We start from the raw sequence: 19,973 nt of genomic DNA on the forward strand, positions 1-19,973 counted from the left end.
TGTTTGCCCTGCTTAAATTATATTTCCTAAGAGCAATGAGAGAGACTCCAAGTCTTGGCACTTCTAAGTCATTATAATACTTCTCGGATGGCTGAAGCCTCTCAGCCTTCTCAGTCCTGTTCCTTGTGTTACCACCCAAGGCGTGATATAATCCTCCTGAAATGCACTGCCTGGAGTCTGCTGTCGCTTAATAAATTACTCCATCTTACTTATCTTGTTCTTGCCATATCGCTATCAGCAGGAAGCCATTATCCTGTAACAATGTTCTTTCTTAGTGACATTTTCTCTTAATTAACTGTACATCAATCTCTGTGCATTTAATTTTCAGATGAAAACTCTAAAAACATTTTGAAAAGATGTGTTAGCAATCAATTATATCCTCACATGTCATATTTAGTGGTGAAGCCTAATGATTTTTAAGCTTAACAAACCAAAAAATTATCCAATGTATAGGATTAAGGACAAAGACTTAGTTCTTAATTTGAACTCTGCATCTGATCTGCTGGCTGACCATAGAAACTTCATTTAATATCTTGTGTCCCAGTTCTCAGTTGTAAAATGGAGATATTATTATATATTACTTTCCTTCGTAAACACGTTTTATATCTTCATAGAAAGGAAGATTTAAATGTCACTCTTATTAATTAATATTAATTTTGATTGCTTTTCCGACTTATGCCAGGTCTTGACACGTTCCCGTGACAAGAGGAATGATTTGCTGAGCCTCAAATGCACTTAAAAACTCACTACTAAGCTAGGAAAATAAAAGCCAGACAGCAAACACATTAGGAAACAAACAAATCTCCATGTCTTTCTCACTCAGTCTTTAAGGTCAAGCTAAAAAGTGCACATGCACACATACCCCTCCCCTCCCACACACACATATATATTTATATACGTGTATATAAAAATGTTATTGTCAAGCTGCTCTATCACCAGCAGGTATATTTGTGACTTTATAATTCTACCTCGAAACATGAAATCTCAAAATTCTCATTTTGTTGTACTAAATCTAGGTGTATGTATTTGTATGTGCATGTATCTTCGTAATGTCATCACACAAAAAGAGGAACTGCAGTCCTGTGGTACCCATACACATTTTCCAGATGTCTTAATGGTTTGGGCTGGCTCTGTTGACCACATCAAAACGTAACTAAATTTTGGCAATGTATCGTATGTGTCTAATGTGTTTGGAAACCACAAGTGATTTATAAACTTTCAAAATATACCAAGAATTATTGCCATATGCACAATACACTATGCAAACATTGGGTGTAGCTTTGTGTGCATGCCACTTTCAGAGATTTATTTTATCATCTCTTTTTGAAGAAGCAATTCCAAGGAATAACCACACTCCAAGTAAAATGTTCGGTAGTATGGGCATTTGTTTGCAGTAGTTTGATATCACTAGCATTGAACTGCCAGGGGATATGTCTGGATTTTTTTCTAAATTGAAGTTAAGACTCAGGCAGTCCTCAGAGGAGCCTAAATTAATGGATTTCTGTATCTTGTGTGCACCTGCTTTTTTTGAGTAATAGTGTTGGGTACGTGAGGCAGTATATTTAGAGATGTTGTGTCTGACACACCTTCTGTGAGGAGGTGGAGAATGAATGGTGGTGTGAAAGCCCCAAAAACCCTTTCTTCCCCTAGGACTAGCTCCAAGCCTGATTAATTGACCGTGCGAAGGTAACGTCTGTCTGGCTATAGTATAAATGCTGATCAAGACCAAGTAAAACAGGAGGAAAAGTACAGTTGGATGCCTGATGCATCTATCCATCTTTCTGCTTTTTTTAGAAGTATAATAAGGTAAATATTTATTCAGAACAGTTGTTTAATTGCTATATTTGTAATATTTCTATATACTACATGCAATTCAAAGATGGAATGTTAGATTTGGATTAAGTAATCAGTTTTCTCTTTTCAGAGTTCAGCTGTGTATAATACATATTTAATTGAGGAAATGAGAGAGAATAATTTAGCCAGCAGTTGGATATTTCTTGCATTAAAAAGCCTTTTAACCCATATTTTTGTCTGCAAAAGATGTTCCAAAGCTGAAGAGGCTACACCTTCAGGCCAGCCTTCCTTGTCCTCCTATTTGATTTTCTTACACAGAAGCTTACGCTTCGGTTGGCAATTTCAGTTGTTTAAGGTAGGGAAGAAGTAGGAAATAAGTTTTAGCTTTATTAAAAATCCTGCCTTTCTGCTCAGGTGACAGCAACTTCATCTACAGCCTGACTGGACTTTTTCACTGGAGGATATCCTAGGCGCCAGACGAACATGAGTTTAGAGGGGAACCCTTGGTAGTTTTCCATTGCTTTTCAAGTCTGCGGGGAGTCCCTCCTCTGCAACAGCTGCCATATCTGTATCCACCCATGCGGCTCTTCTTCATAACACCAGCTGGTGGGTGGGTGCCAGGAAAATTGTCTGCAAAGTGTAAAGCCAGGAATGGCAAAGAGGTTTTCAAGCTGCCAACAAAAAAGTCTCCCTTCCTCGACTGTTAAGTTTCTTTCTCAGCCCTCTTCTAATATTAAAATGCATGTAAAAGGAATGGGCCAAAATTAATATTAAAAGGAAGCACATAATGATACCAGATGAGTCTTTTGATCACGTTAACCAGCCTGTTGCTCTCACTGATTGCTAAGATGATATTCCACTCCCGTTTCAGCAAATATGGGATAATGAGAGCTGGGGTTTTTTTTCTCCCTCTCTGTCAGGTTCCCAGCATGCAAATAAAGGGAATTATCTTCACTACAGCAGCATCCCAGTGTAGGAACCCAGTGCTGCTTAATTTTTATTCTTTCATGGGCAGTCAGTAGGGGGAAGAGATGGTAAAGTGGGATTTTACCTTTCCAGTGCTTTTAAAGTTAGTGAAATGGAGCTGGTTTAGAAATGTGTGATACCTCATCTGCCAGGCAAAACCTGAGCTGGAGGAATATGTGTGGTTTGGGCTCAAGATTCTGCTCCTGCCACGCTAGGAGAGAGGAAAGGTAACAGTGAGGTGGAAGGATAGAAAATCTGCAAACAGTGACTGTTAATGAACAGTGATAATAAATCTGCAGAGTTGAGTGGGAGTGTTAGTTGTTCATGCCTAGATGTACTTGCTAGTAAAACACTTTCTAAGTATAAGCATGTATTTCTTTCTGACAATAGCTTCTTTCATTTCTGTATCTATCCCCAAGGAGGAAAACCCTCACTATCCAGTAAAGTCATTTTTAAGGTTATTTTTCATTTCCAACATATTTGGCTCATGGTCTTAAGTAAAGTGATAGCTGATTCACAGTAAAAAGCAGGTTATTCAACCTTGAAACATAAGTGTTTGTATTAGTGTTTTCTGTCAATAAATGACATTACAGCATTATTCTCATTGAAACTTAAAAGGATGAGAGTTTTCTTCTTTCCTCTGTTCACTACGAACTATCATAGTATTACTTCAGGTCATCTGAGTTTTAGAGATCTCTTTGATAGCAACATTACAGGATGTACTTAAGGTGGAATTTTGGTCTAAATTTTAAAATGTATTATTTAGGAGCATAATTAGAGCTTCTGCATTAGTGATGATTGAATTCTATAAGGTTAGGAGTTCAGTGCAGATAAGCACTCTGAAAATTAAAGGATAACCAGAATTAGTGACCTGAAAACTGAACTAATGTGTCTAAGATGTGTCCAATTCACTTGCTTCTGAAGTATTCGGGTGCCACTCTGTGATGGTGGATGCTTGGAAATCCTGTAAGAACAGATTTGTACAGTATTTCATAATACTTTGAAAGCTCAAGCAAAAAACTATCATTCAGTATGTTATCTTTTTTAAATTCCCTTCACCCCCAAAATTTGGAGTCACAGAGCTGTGTAGAGGTAGAAATAATAATATTAATAATAGTGATGATGGGAAAAGGTAACTGTCAAAAAAACATGGAGTCTTTACTGAAATTGTTGTTTGTCCTTATGCTCTCACTGAATTGTCTTTTGTTTTGCTTGGTTCATAGTTGTTTGGTTTCAGCCAAAGGGGATTCTCTCTCCCTCGTGTTCATAATGTCCTCCCTGACAAGCTCTTAGATAAAGCAGCACTTCAATACCTCGTTAATGACATTGTTCAGTTTAATGTTAATTATATGTACAGATGGCCTATTTTCAGTTCATTGTGTACAATCCTTTTTACCATCCCGGAAGGTACTGCATATAACACTGTCAGTAGTCTGTGGCAAGGCTGCCACTACATAAACTGTATGTGACAGTTAGTTTCTTAGCCACTTATGAATACGTACCGTAGATGATAATTGTGGGTGATTGAGGCTTTAGAGCATTTCTATCCAACCGTTAGCGATAGGGAGATTGGGTCTCTTGAAATTGCATCTCTTGCATCTCTTGAAATTTAATCAGAATGTTGCCAGCATGCAAGGATATTTGTTAAGATCAGGTGACAATGTGCTCTAAAATAATAGCCAGTGCATATCATTTTGATGCATTCTCAGTAGCTGCAAATAGGGTGTCTATACAGCCATGCGATCAGGTGCAATCTTGAACTTGGGCATCAATATTCTATAGAGGAGGGTCCCTGGAAATTGTCCTTGGGTTTGTTACATGCCCGCTTTGTGCTCTAGTCTGCATGAGCCTGTGCTTATAATTACATCATATAAAATTGTTGTCCTAAGTTGTGAAAGTGGTAACAAAGGATTATCTGGCTGGAGCTTCTTTTGAGCAAATAACTGTTGGTGAAATTGTGAGACTTGCTGCAGCATTATTTATCATCATATAACTGAATGGTATTGCATTCGGTAACTCCAAAATTAAATTTGAAAGCCTGCTAAGCGTACTGATGAAGAAAAGAAAAAAAAAAAGTAGATTTCGGCTGCTCCAATACGGGTTTTTTGTGGCCAAACTATACATTAGAGATGGGCAGCAAGCCTCATGGTTCAAAACTGGTCATAGGCACAGCAGTCAAAAGATCTCTTTTCAAATATCAGGCCTTGCATGATATTTCAGCGTCTAAATATAAATGGTATAAGTCCAGTAATGCTGCATCTAAGAGCTCCCAGGAACTTCAGTAAATAGAAGTAGACACCTCCATTTTCAAATTTTGGCTACAGCCATTACTCTTCTTTTGTTATGACAGCGGAGGATAAAAATGAAAAGTACTTTTATGATACATTTTCCACCACTTCAAAGCACAATTATTTTACCAATCTTACAAGCACTGTATGCTCTATCCCCTGTCTCTGTGTAATTATATTGCACCAGTCACCATAGTGTGTTGGCACTCAATTATTGCACCCTATTATTTGTACTAACATTTATCACCTATGTATGATGCATTTTGCTTTTCAATTGAAAACAACATGTTTTGCTAATTCTGCAGCAAGATGGAATTTGGTCACTGGGGGTTTGCTAAAATCTGAAAGTAGTAGTTTATGTTGTGGTTCTAGGTTTAAAAGATCTTCAGAAGCATCCAGGAATTAATTCCCATAGCACTTGAAGATTCATGCTGTAAATACTAGGTAATAGAAATGCAAATCAGGTGTATGTATGTTGCTGAAGTATCACTGATATTGTGAGAAGCAAGACTACAGCCATTTGCTGTGTGGTAGTATGATGTGCTTCCCATCCCAACTTTTACCTCATCGTCACAGTTTCAGCAAGATGGTTGGAAGGAAACGATTTATTGTTGGGAAGGGAATTATAAATATACGATAACTAATATGTTATGCTAACATCATTTTAATCAGGTAATTATTAAAGGACTGTTTGGCCTTTAAGGACTTTGATTTAATGGGAATTAATTTAATGATTGAACGCTGTTTGTGTAACATTATCATCGCTAGTGATGCGGAAAATTGGAATCTCAGCTCAGCTGAAAAGATGTTAGATTTTCCATTATCACATTAGATCCCATTCTTTTGGAATGCAGTTATTAGACCTTTTTTATACTTTCAGTATATGTTTAAATGTTTGGGTTTTATCTCAAAGTTCCTGAGCAGAAAAAGTAAGTAAAAATATTCGTTATTGTGGTGTTCTCATTTTTTAATCAGAGGCTTGAACTTCTGTCTAATGCAGACTTAAATGAAGTAGATTGGATTTTGGTTTTTAACTTGCTATTGCTTCTCCCATGAAACACAAATTTTCTCTATTTTCCTTTTTGACTTTCTTCTCTGCAAGTCTGATCATTGTGCTTAGGATGAATAGGATTTTGGTTTATGGAATGGTTTAACTCTTTAAAGCATCAGCTTCTGATGCATCAGCTTTAAGGAGTAGGAGCAGACACAGTACAGTTGTGTTAGAGCGCAATCGTGCTGAGGCTGTATCATGCGTGGCCTCATCACATTTTAGAAGTGGTTTAAAATTGACTTTGACCCATTCGCCCTTGAGATGGAAATGGTGAACAATATAGAAAACCTGTGTTTAGTATCTGAGAAATTAGACCCTAATTAAAGCTGACCTACACAGGTGCAACTCCCATTTAACTAAGGGGATGTCGTATCTGGTTGCCCCTTCTTAATTTAGCCTTAGTTGTGCTATTGTGTCACAAATTATTTTTCTACCTTACCAAACTTCTAAAAACTGTTCAGATTTTTGTATAAAAACAGAGATGCGTACAAACGTAGGCAGAAAGTAAAGGGGGGACTCTATATTAACAAGTGACTGGAAGAATGTAGATAATAGCTGTGTCTGACAGACTCTTGCAGGTAGACTAATTTTCAAACAAAATTTTAATCAAGAATTTCTATGACAGTTCCTGCTGTATCTTGGCAGAGTTTTGCAAGGGTGTCTGGTAGTCAAATGATTAGCCCAGTATTTGAAGATAGGTACAAAAATAATTTGACAGAGACTAACAGAGGCTCAAACTCATAAATGCTTTTTAGGTTGGTAACCCACCAGTGAGCCAACAGCACACTGAAATGCTTTGCGCTGGCTAACAGCAGCCCTTCTCTTGGTACTAGCATATTTTCCAGCTTCCAATAGGAGGGTTTCAAAGTACATAGCCGAGAATCCTGTGCTTTAAGCAAAATAGGTTGTGAGTAGTCGTCTGGGCCATCTTTTGGTTATTTGCTTGTTTGTCCATCAGGTTATGTATGTATCAAGGGCCTCTGGCCAGATTTATGAGATGGATACGTCGGGCTGCAACTGGATGAGTGTTTTGTGGAGCGCCACAGGTCTTTATATAGCCCAGTGTTTGAAATCCCAGTGTGGATAATCTCCTCCGATTAATGAGGAAACAGAGCTGAGCAATGAGGCTTGGTATGTAAGCCAAAGGCACATCTGAACAGATGCCCAGGAGTAGCAAGTGGAGGATTGTCAGAGGGACTCTGCATGAGTCTAAACTCGGTGATATGGCTGGTGAAGGAAAGGTGATGGTGACTGTGGTAGTGTGCTGTATATTTTTTCTTGCCAGAGACAAAAAGGACTTTTTCTGTATGAATTACAAGTTTTTAGCTGCAGTGGGGAAAACAATGTAGTTTGGATGGAAAAGCTGCTAAGAACATCAGAGAAATGGAGGGCGTCTTGAACAATTTGATAAACATCACTATTCCCAGTCCAGGAAAGAAAGAAACTGACACCAGAGGGCATGTTACAGGCAGCAAGAAATACTAATGGCACAAAAATATCAGAGGCAGAAGTAGAAAGCAGTTGTATACAAGTGCAGAATGGAGGCAGTCTGCAACCTCCAGAAAGGAGTACTGGAAACTGAATGCATCAAAGTAGTATTCAGTTTGTTTATTTGCGTTTCCAGCATAGAAAATGAAAAAATATTGGTGTAGATCCTGCTGGTTAAATTAAAAAAAAAAAAGAGAGAGTTATATAGAACAAACATAAAAGGGTTTTGCAGAGGCACACATACAGAAAATAGTTTTGCATCTGCACTGTAGAGCCTGCCAGCCATGCAATATAGACAGATAATCCTGGTACAGTACTCAAATCCAAAAAACAGGCAGGCGGGTGGACAGTAGGGTGAACTGCTATCTTCTTTGAGGCAAGATATTACAAAAAAAAAAAACTTGGAGAGAAAATCTCCTGGTCCCATAAAGGGGGGGAATGAGCAGGGAGAGCTTTCTGTTGTGGATGGATCGCTGCTTCCCTTCTGTGGGAGCAATGGGTGCATAGCTTCCCACCCAGACGACATGAAACCCCCTTCCAGGGAAAGTGAGTCTGATGAGATTAGTCGGGGGGTCATTCCGCTAACAACAAAAATGGGAAAAAAAAGTGAGTGGTCATTTAGTTCAGAATTAAGGTATTGGGGAAAAAAATCAGGCCCCAGTTGATAAAGTGAATATATTCTTTGACTGCCTATAGACCAATGCCAAAAATCTGAGTAATAAACAAGCAGTTAGAATTACTCTCTTATGAATATAAATTTGGTCTACGTGGCATTACTGAAAGCTGGTAGGAAAATTCAAGTGATTGGAAAGCTAACATGCAATATTATGAATGACTTTAAGAAAGATGGAGTGGGAAAAAGAGTGGTACTATGTCAAAATGGCATTAGGTATTTCTGAGACATTGAAAACTTATAAGCAATTGATCTTGAATTCTTGTGGGACAGTGGGCTAATGGCTGGAGCACAAAATGAGGTAGTAGTCAGTGGCTGCTGCAGACCACTGAATCACACTGGAGAACAGGATGATTGGCTCCGTAAGTGCGTATCTATAATGTGGAAGGGAAAATGAGAATTATAATAGGGGAATTCAATCTGAATGATGTATGTTTCAAGTCCCAGGCTGCTCATACTAAAGCATCTTGAATGCACATATAAAACAAATGGAAAGAAACAGTAACATTGATGGCAGCAAAGAATTAAGAAGCTAAAACACTCGAGGAAGAATGATATGGGGAGCAAATGGACGCAAAAAGAAATCAGAATTAAGAACAGAAAGAAAGAGGGTTTTGAAAAATTTATTAGGAGCAAAATAAACCTAAATGATAATGGTGCATTGCTAGGTGAAAGTGATAGAACTGACAATAGTTATGCAGGAAAGGCGATAAATATTTCTGTTCTGTGTTTGTGAAAAAAGCCAGATGATGTATTCATATCAGATGATGATAATTAAATCCTTTCCACTTCAACAGCAACTCAAGAGGATGTTAAATTGCAGCTACTAATGTCAGACATTCTCAAATCAGCAAGTCTGAACAAATTTCACCTAAATGTTTTAAAAGAGCTTGCTAAGGAGCTTCCAGGACCATTATTGTTGATTTGCAATAAGCTTTGGAACATTGGGCAGGTTTTAGAAAGCTGGCAAATTTCTAATGCAAAACTGAAAAAAAGTCTAAACTGAATCTCCAGCTCAAGTATTTTTTCCATCTTAATATATGGATATGAGAACTTGAAACCATTCATGGATATAGACAGAAATCTGATATTTCCAAAAGATACTGCCTTAAAAACATCTGGTTTGGAATGATATATATACAAAGCATTAGTATGTATCATGGAGTACAACAATAGTCCCTATCCCCAAAGTCATCCAGAGAAGAAGGAAGGCCGTAGGAATAACAAGAAAAAAAGAGGCCAAAGCATTTCTATGCAAGAACACCATCAGCACATGGAGAAATACTTAAAAACGTATTGCTGACAGCCACCCCACACGCACATGCACACTGAACAGTACCTGGAGAGAGGATACTGCTAGCGGCTGATAGCAGAGGACATGCAAGGAGATTTTCGGTACGGACAGGGATAGGAAATGTTTGTTTTGTCCCTTGAGCATTGTTTGATGACATATAAAGGATTTGTGTTCAGCAAAAAGTACGGGCCAGATATAAACTGCATAGAGCTGTAAGCTGATGGAGTTTGCACATGAAAATGTCTCCTGTATCATCTTGTATGTTAGGAAGATGAATGCATGGAGTTCACAAATATTTCTAGTATTTCTAATTTTAAGATTTGATAATACCAACATTTTCATAAATTTGCATTAGCTTTACTAAATTATTTTTATGGAAAATGGGAGAAAATATGTCAATTACTATATATTTCAACATTTAAAATATTTCAAAGATCCATTCTGAAGCGGCTTTTGTTTCTCATTTACTTCGTTTTTATTTTAAGAAAAACAATATGTGAAAAAATCTTGACAATGAAAAATCCCACTACTTCTGGCATTTACCATTTTAATGAAAATAAATTGCTAGAGTTGGTGGAAGTTTTCAGAATAACTTCAGTAGAAAATTGGTTATCACCCTTCCAATCCTACTGCTCCCGGTGAACCAAAAAATCTGTTACTCATATAACTTACTGCCTAACAGATTTGGAGCATTGTCACAGTATTAACAGTAGTACTAATAACAATACCTAGGTCCAGTGCCATCTGTTTAAGAAGGACTGAAGAAATGTTTCATGTGAGAAACAAAATATCTGAAGTGTGTCTTTTCTGAAGAATCACTGCACTTTGGTAAAAACAAAATGCAAGGGGAGAAACAGGTGGTGTAGTGAATAAAAGCAATGGTTGGCCCTTGAACTTGTCCAGACTTTGTGAAATCTGACTGCTGGCCCTGCCTCATGCTTAGCTTCCTTCCTACACTCAATCCCCTGCAATCTGCCAATATTTGTAAGGCCAGGGAACACGGCTGCTGATTTACAAGCTTGCTTGGAAGGCATCACCAATTCGAGGACTCATATTCTCCTCTTGAGGAATACACATAATGCCTGCTACGGTCAATCAGTGTGAACTTCAGCAAATGGAGTAGTAATACAAGCTCAGGTTTATGACATGCCACCTTAGCTGATATGGAAATTAATGCACTTTGAGCAGTTCAAGGAAGAATGGAAAAGTTTGGATGAAAAATGAAAAGACCGGAAGGAAAAATTCATGATGAGAAATTTTCCAGCAACTTTCAAGCTGCACTTATTTCACAGCTGGTAGAAACAGGTACAGGCTTCATTGTCTGTAAAGTATTTTTTTGTCCTATACTGAATTGTACATTTCCAATTGAAAACAGGAGAGATTTTACATTATCGGGGAAGTTTTTAACAGAACAATAGCGATAACTAATGCCCTGAAAGATTCTGCCTTTGAAGAGCTGTGCTTAGGCAGAGTTTTGTAAAGATAACAGAGATCAGTCAAACTTTAGGTATTGTTTCACATGGCAAAAATAGCTAAAATATAAAATGCCTTTGCCTCTTTGTTAATACAAACTACTCCCCTCGCACCCACTCTCTATTAAATGTCCCTTTCACAAGGAAAACATAAGATGTTCATTGATCTAAACTGTTTGCAACAGAACTCTGTACTTTATATTTGCGCAAATGGAAATTGCAGATGCACAGCATAATTGATGTGACTGTTCTAACAAGCTAAAGGCTAAACTGCAGCCAGCTCCCAGTCCTTTGTGGGGGTTTTTTTCAAAGGCCAATAATTCACCAGATGTGGGCAGAATTTTTGTGAGAAAAAGCAAAACCCAAGTCTGTCCCCAGATAACCCACCCTGTTATCTCTTCACTTGCCTACTCCCAACGAAATCAAGATCCCTGCTTCATAGTTTGGCAGTGTTAGAGTTTCTCAAGAAAACAGTCACAATTAATAACTTTTCCATGATTCTCAAAGCTGTCTGAAAAAATTTCTGGCTGAAACAGATAATACACAGAAATTCAGCCCAGTGCAGACCTCTAGCAGAGACTGTGTCCACTTAAGTGACTGATGTTTGACGGAGCGATTGACAACTGAAATCTGTTCTTGAAGTGAGAACTGTTGGGAAGCGTTTGTGGTGAGCACTGGTGACAAACTGAGTTTTGTCTATAATAAGAACCTAATCTCAGGGATTTCACTGACCGCTGCAGTTATCACAAATAGACATTGCAGGTCAGGATCCTAGTAGTGCCCTTCTTGCAGGAAGGGCCGCAGGCGCAACCTTCTCTTCCTGCTGTCTCTCATCAGGTATGGAGAAGCTGCAGCAGCTCTCAGTCCAGCTCTCAACTCCCCAAAAAAAAAAAAAAAAAAAAAAGTCTATTTAATAGAGTTTTCAAATCCAGGATGTAGATTAATGGTGTTTTATGGCTTCTCTATGAGTTTGTGTGTGGTTGCTTAGAAAGTTCATTTCAATAATTAATCTTCAAAACACATCTATTATTATTCTCATTTAAACTCGAGGGAAAATGAGGGATAGAAAATGAACGGTTGACCACAGTAAAAATGTCTAGTGAGCACAATGCCGGATCATGCAGAGCTACCTAAACTAGCTTGGTAGTTGAAACAGTGGAGCTAATTTAGTTACAGCTCAGTTCCAAGTTTTCACATCCTGGTCTCTATGCTGCCAAGCTATTTGCTTTAATGATAGCAAAAAACAAAGATTTTCTGGAGCTGTTGAACAAATGAATTTAATTTGTAAATATTGCACATTCCCAGTGAAGTTGTTAAATCAATATTAAATTGGACAGAGATGTTATCTCACGTTTACCGTCTGGATGACTGATGACCAAAATTGCATCACTTTTCAGCAAGATGGCTGCCAGCAGGCCTCGGCTCAGAAGTGCCAGCTGCAATTCAAGCTTCTGCAGGAAACATTGCACCATTTCTTTATGTTGACAAGGATTTTCTTTCTGACAAACTCATAGTTCTGGACTGTATAGATAAATATAGTTTTCCTTGAAACAAACAATTGAAAAATCCCTGAAAAGGAGGAGGCTGGAGAAATGAGCTATGCATTTTGAATTATTCAGGTTTAGTCCAGAGTTACAGAATGCCAAAATCTCACCAGGCTCTGATCCTCACTTTCCCTGTTTTGGGCATTTTTCTCATGATTTCATTCCTTCTTCTTGCCTATAATCCTAGCCTGTTATATTTTTAACTCGAAGAAACCTTTAAACTTACTGTTAACAAGGGAGAAAGACTGAAAAGGTATTAGAAGTCTGTACTGGAATTGTGTAAGTTTACATTTTATCTTCTAAGGTGATTTTTTTCTGATAGTTAGGTCTGTTGTAATTATACATTATATTGTTTGGGTTGTCAAGACAATGATTTTTTTTTTCCTCACCTAATGATATTTAGCTTGAAGCACTTGCAAGGAAAAAGGAATAAACAAAAATTAATAAGATAAGTTGCAGCCTGAGCCTACCTGCTGAAATAGGCCAGCATTAAACTGGGCCAGGATTAATGAAGGGGAACTGCATTAGATGAGGGTGGGAGGACTGAAAGTAATTGCTTTCACTGTCACTTCTAAGGTAATTCAGCCTTTTCAGAAAATTCCCAGTGAGATTTCTTTTTACTAGTTTATTTTCTAGGCATAGTTTATTTTGGAAAATGTCTTTTCATTCCTAAATATGTGGTCTGAAAATTTAAAGGCAGATTTTTAAATGAATTTTAGTATACATTAGAAGTGTTGGCTGAGTTATACTGGGAGCTGTAGGCAGAACACAGATGATCTACAAGTACTGGTGGTTTGTGCTCCCTTACACCCTTGTAGCAGTGTGTTGGAAGGGCCAGGTCTAGAGGATTATACATTTCAGGCCCATCTCTTACAATTGCAAAACAACTCCAGGACTGTCGAGCGTCTTTAATTTCCATTTGTTTCATGAACAGATGCTCAGTACTGATGTGATATGAGAGACAACATCAGGAGGAGAATGTGCACTCTTCTTGGCCCCTTCCTCTCACCCTCTGTGTGTGAGCATGCGTATATCTATCTTATGTGTAGTCCCCACATATCTTTGAATATGCTGTGATCCATACAAATGCATTAGGACTCCGTATAAGTGAAAGGCATACTAGATATTGGAAATGCTTCCTCTAAGCAGAGCCCCGGAGGTTTACGTGCATGCATGTCCCTTCTGCATACTACTTTATACCTAGCAACAGCAACTCTTAGATCTGCAGCTCTTATTCATGGTAACCATAATGGAAAACCAATGATTGCTGTTCTCCTGAGCCCCTCGGTGCTCTTCTGCACTGAGAAAACGCATTCATTTGGACAGAAAAAAACTCTGGGAAGTTTTATCCTTAGAAATAAAATCGGGGAAGGGAGTGAAGAGGTTTCATAAGGTGGGCTGTCATGGTAAGTGAAGTGTCTTAGCAAACAGTCCAATAGAACAAGACTGTATGGCATTAAGTCTCCTAATAGATGCCAAAGAAATGATATTATGGCTGAAAGATGTCTCCTCTGATTTTTAAATCTTTCTTTGGCAGAGGCAGAGTAGCCTGCCTGTACTGCTCAGATATCACAGGCCTATGTAGTTGCAGTATTGGTCCTGCTTTAGAAGTGGCACTTTGAGAAGCATCAGTGCAAAGGAAGGCTTCTGAGTGGGACCAGGAGTGCGGAATTATTTTGGAATGTATTTTCTGTGCTTGTGGTTGTATGCTGTGCTTGGTCCTCAAACTCCATTTATTGACTGCTGATGGTATGAGATGTGACTGTGAATAGAAAACAGGACTTCTTCACAAACAGCTGGGTGAACTAAAGACACTTTGGGATGAACACCATTCATAGTTATATAAAGGCTTATTGTTAACATGGGTTTTAGCATAGAAAAGGTAACAGTGAATGGTGGGGATAGTTACAGATGTGTGAGAAAATGACCGCATTTGAGCAGTAGGAGAATGCTGTGGCTGCAAGTTTGTATGGTGGCCTCTGTGAACACTTGTTGAGCATCATCCTTGGTTGAGAACTTGAGTTGTGCCCAGAAGGTCGGTGTGTGACTTTCAATGGCCCTCTCTTTTTTGCGATTTCACTTCAATAAAAAAAAACGGTGGGAATTTACCATTTTATTCATGAAGCTGAAAATTGAAACTGCAAGGATGCCCAAGAGGTTGTTGGCTTCTCCTTTTCTGTTCCAGCCATTTCAATTTAATACAAAGATTATCTGCTGGATTGGCACCTGAAAGTTAGAAGGAGAAACAGCCCATTGGGTTAAGTTGATAAAGCTGTCTGCTCTTTTCATTTGATTAAAATTCATTTTTAAATGGAAGATTCCAAAGACATTGCAAAAACTGTTCTAAAGTGGAAGTATCCTATTAAAAATCATTTAAAATTTATGCTGGACAGAAAACCAAATCTTCAGATGTGGAAGTTCACATTCATCTTCAAAAATACTAATACTGAAATAATATCTCCTGATGTGATCAGTAGATTCTTATTTCAGATAATTACACAGCATCTTGGAAATAGAAGGAAATTTATTTCTGACTGTGCAGGTCTAATACAGATTTTGTCTTTTAATACAGGAATTCTTAAAAGGCAGAAGATCTGAATATCTATATACCAAAATGATAAATGGAGTCACTTACAGTCATTTTACATACAGCACAGCTCCACATTAGTGTAGTAGAATGAAAGCTTCAAATTTGTTCAGTGTATGGTAGTGCAGAGCTCCCAATACTTTGTTTAGGTAGGACAAACTTTGAACAAAATAGTAAGGTGGTCTCTCATATTCAAGTATTAAGTAAAAGTCTAGATAGTTTGCATTTATAACTGAAGATGCTTTTATTTATACTTAGAATGGGAATAATTGTAATTTGTATTCCCATTAAACCTACTTGCCGGGGAAACGTAAAGGAGTTTTTACATAAGTGAAAATGCAGCACTAAATATTTATGGGTGGTTGAATTTGTAACAAACTGCTTTTGCTTTTGAAAATTCCAGATACCATGCCCTTCTTAGACCAGTAGTTTCTGAAGCAAGTGAGACCTGTGATTTTGCATCTGGGAAATCTCCCTCAAAATAATGACCACTTTTCCAAGTGCTGAGTGTAGGGGGAAAGAGAGAAGATGAACATCTTAAGCAGTTGACTGTGATTGCCTGCTGCATTCACCTGTCCCGCTTGGTTACTTGTAGCTTTGACAAAACGTAGACTAAGAACAAAACAAGTATTTTTAAAACAATGAGTTTTCCTTCATCTAAGAATCTATGGTGTGTATGTTTTTAAATGAAGCTGGTATAACAAAATGAGGAAAGACTTCTTTTAAAAACTCCAGCCTACTGTGTTTTGGGGGCAGCTATTTGAATAAAATATGGTGCTTTTTATGGCTTGCTAAACTGAGCTCTGGAACACATGGCGTGCTCACGCTAGCAGTAGAGTGCAACTCAGTTTCTGCGAGCCACGAAAGCATAGGTGGATTTAGTAGCTGCTAATGTTTTGTTTGCATGACAGTTGAATTTAAATAAGCAACAATGGGAATACAAATAATTTTATGTTCTTCTTCAGCACATGCAAATTTTTTGCATATCCAAGTTCACTTCCAGCAAGTTGTACATGTACATATGGCTGTTACCAGCACACCCACCTGCCTATAGAAGTGTGAAAAATAATTGAATTTTGCTTGAGAGAGAGGGGGGTGACAGGTAACTTCATGTTCTCAAGAATGCAAGAAAAACTTTAATTAAAGTTGATAAATAAAATCTTTAAGGAAAGAATATCATAAGAATTTACATTTGCTCATTAGGTTCTGAGATCTTGAGGTCTATTTCCATTACTGGACTGGACTGGCAGATGAATTGCAATTAAAGACGGTATAGCAGAAGAGATTAAATAAAGTAATGAAGGCTGGCAGTGTGGGTCTCTTCCAGTACTTTTTGTTGCATAGAAAGTGTGACTTGAAGTCCTGCCCAGTTTACTGAGGCAGTAGCCTGCTAACCTTGAAGCCAAGTTCTCCTGAGCAAGGCATGCACAGTGAAGATTTGGGTTTCCTTCTGTCAAATGAAAACTCTGATTTTCCTTCTTTCCCACAGGAGGAGAAGTGCCATACACAACACTGGCGACCCGACTGATGATGGGGGCTTGGTGGCTTTTTGCTTTGATTGTTATCTCGTCCTACACAGCAAACCTAGCAGCTTTCCTCACCATCACTCGCATAGAGAACTCCATCCAGTAAGTCACTAAAGACTGAATTGAGGGAAATGAGTGTGCACGTATACATGTGGAGGGGCATGAATGTACTGCTTAAATGTGTGAAAAGGTGGGGGGGACTTTCCTCCTCCTCCTCCTGAGAATCAGCTTGGGAACTAACAAAATAATGATATACCATAGACTTCCAGTCTCCCTGGAGACACAGTGTCTTTGGAATCAATCAGAACTGTTGGCCTCTGCTAGCTAATTATTCTTCTGTGACACGTTTTTGTGTGTATCTATATAAACAAATATAGATACGTATATGTATACACATATATCTACATATCTTGAAAGAAGCAATTGAGTTTGAGAACCAGTAGATCAGTATTTGAAATGGGAAAGTACAAATAGCTGCTGTGTGTTCTCAAGCTATGTTTTCCATTCAGATGCAGCCCAAAGATCTGGTGCTCTGACGCTTTGATCAGGAACTGTCCATGGCTGCTTCTGTTTTGGGGGAGCCTGAAGCTGAATTCATCTTTTCTTGCCACAGCAAAATATGTGCTAATAGCAATGAACAATAAGAAATTCACTGACCAGTCATCTTCTCTCCACTCCCAGCTGTTTTTTCACCCCATTATCTGATCACCTTGTTCTCTTTCTTCTGTCTATTGGTTCTTTTGCTCCATGTCTCCCTAACATATTGTCCGTGTCTTCTCGTGTTTCTTTTATGGTTAACCGTTTTTGTCAGACCTTCCAATTCTTTTTTTCAAGGTCTTTTCATCTCTGCATACCACAGGAACTTTTCCAGGGTCTCCTACCCATTCCTTCTGCCCTTTTGTTTCCCTTTTTGAGTCACCCTCTCTCCCACCTCCCCAGTGGCCCTCTTACCCCCCCAAAGAAAAAAAAAAAACTTATATCAAAACAGAGACTGTCAAATAGATTAAAGCAGTAGCTAGCCAAGCTCTCCAAAGAGTGTTTTTCCTTAGCAGGCCTTTGATCTTGAGGCTACACGTGCATGAAAGAGAGTGACAAAGTTGTGTCTTTCCTGTAAATCCTTCTTTGCAAAAAAGGAGAGAGTGGCCTTAAAAAGGAGATGCACACTCTGCTGTGTTTATTCCTCTAGAAGGATAAGAACCTGATCTTCAGCTCAGACTCAGTGCTGAACTTAGGAGAAATTAAGTTTTCACTCTAGTTGGTTCAAGTGCCTGTCTTCTGAGTATCATCACCTAAGGTCTTGTCTACATACTAAAACCAATCCAGGCTTTAACAGCACATGGACAAGTACGTTTCTGTAGTAGAAGCCAGATTTTATTTGCAATTGGAAGCCCAAGGGCCAGTCCTTGGGTCCGTTTGGCCTACACTCATTTTTATCCAAGTTCAGATCCAAGAGCAGAAGCAGCCCCTTGTTTTGAGTGCACAGTTACCCCTCAGTTAGGAGCATCCTCTTGCACTTTCTAAACCCTTTCTCTTCCTCCCTGCTCCTTCGGTGAGGGAGAAGGAGTTGGTATCCCAGAGCCCAAACTGCTGTTGTCTTCAGCCCTGGCAGCACCAGCCCTTATTTGGTCTCGACTGAAAATGAAGCGTCTATGGTTGTTATCTTTCCTTTCTGGGCTAACAACCCCAGCATTGTCATCTACTTGAGGGCTGCGCACTCTGAGACAGAGACATGTAAAACAGGCTAAAATCACTAAATAAAATCATTCCTCTGTCACAGTTGTATTACCAGTTAAATTGAGTTACCATTTTCTTTTGAGATCTGAATAACAGACTTTGAGATCATGGAGTGCTGCAGGGGTATTTTCACACAACTGAACTGTTTGACTGGGCTCTCCCAGTTACAATCACTTCACAATTTATAGGGAGTAAAATGAAATTCTTTGTCAATGTTTGTCAGCATTGATCTTGAGGTTTTTTGTTGTTTTTTTTTTAAAGTTTAATAAGCCTTACGTTTGACTAAGGAGTGTGAGGAAACAACACGAGCATTTGTACATGCAAAATAAAGAATGATGAACTTGTGCCCATATTTTCAGTCATTCAGCTTGTCCTTACAAATATGCAATGTGCCTCTGCATCCTGCTTTGAAATTATATCCTTTCTGGTTTTGAAGTGGTCCAGAAAAAATGTTCAAATTACTATGAAAAGTGTCTGAGTTTTCTCATCATGTATAAAGAAAGGATAAAAAATGCCCAAGCTATAATTTAACACATCTCCAGCTTTTCCTTGCAGTTTATGATGGTGTCACTAGAAAAGCCTCAGTGGCATTCTGAGGTTGTTATGTACAGTTGGGACTACATTGGTCTTTGTGCTGTATTATTTATGGGCAAATTCGCTGAAAATGTTTTATTCAGTAGAAAATGTTGCAGCTGGAAAGCTCCTGAAATGAAAGAACAGAGACATTTTTCAGCAGTGTTTGTAGCTCAAAAATAGAGTAATTAGATGTGCTAAGTATCCATTAGGGAATGAAGTTATCCTAACTATGGTGGGAGTGTAAAACTTTAGTTTACAAAACTGCCAAAATTGGAACTCAAACCAGCACATAACAGAGAGGCTGTTTGTTTACCATGCTGAATTACTGCAAAGTGGGAAACATGAATAAGCAATAAAGAAAAAAGCTGATGCTCTTTTTTTTTAACAGATCAAATTGTACCTTGGGGAACTTTGAAGGCCAGAATGGAAATGGGTTTAAGTATTTAAGGAGAATAAACCAGCTTCTGCTTGTTGTGATATCCAGCCAGCTTTGGGGAAGTCAGATGAATGAAAGAGACAGAAGTCAGTGGGTTTGCAGAGATGTAAAAAATGGTTAATAGGATTTTATTTCAGATTTCTAGCTAGCACCAGATAGAGTATATTGTTGAAGGTACTGTCCTTGTGATATTTTTTACAAAAGATAGGGGGATTCAAACAGCCCATGATGTATTTTGTGTCTATGAAACATTTTGGTAGCTGCTTCATTTTGGCTTTTGACCGCTTAGCTAGTGTGAATTCAGAACTCTTGCAGGTTCCCTTTTGCTATTGGTATAATGGTCGGGGCTGTCTTCTTAGTCAGGGCCTCATGATATCCAAAAGCCTATTTTGAGAAGAAGAGCATGCAGAGTTTTGTTAGAAAATGCACTAGAAAGGCCTAGTGAAATGTTCCATTTCCCTAGAGGGTCTCAAAGTAGATCTTTGTTGTATTACGCCCCTTGGAAGTTGATGGCATTTGTTCTCTGCTTCACTGATTATTTTGG

At 38.4% G+C, this 19,973-nt stretch overlaps 1 protein-coding gene across 1 annotated transcript in view; it reads left to right on the top strand.

The window, feature by feature from the left end:
• Positions 1–19,973, top strand: part of GRID2 (glutamate ionotropic receptor delta type subunit 2) — a 712,823-nt gene that overhangs the window by 587,387 nt on the left and 105,463 nt on the right. The window contains exon 13 of the mRNA XM_067297081.1: positions 16,647–16,785. Within this exon, the coding sequence (XP_067153182.1) occupies positions 16,647–16,785 (139 nt within the window). The remainder of the gene's footprint in view (positions 1–16,646; positions 16,786–19,973) is intronic.

This window comes from Apteryx mantelli, chromosome 5 (assembly GCF_036417845.1).
Source record: "Apteryx mantelli isolate bAptMan1 chromosome 5, bAptMan1.hap1, whole genome shotgun sequence".
Lineage (NCBI taxonomy): Eukaryota > Metazoa > Chordata > Aves > Apterygiformes > Apterygidae > Apteryx > Apteryx mantelli.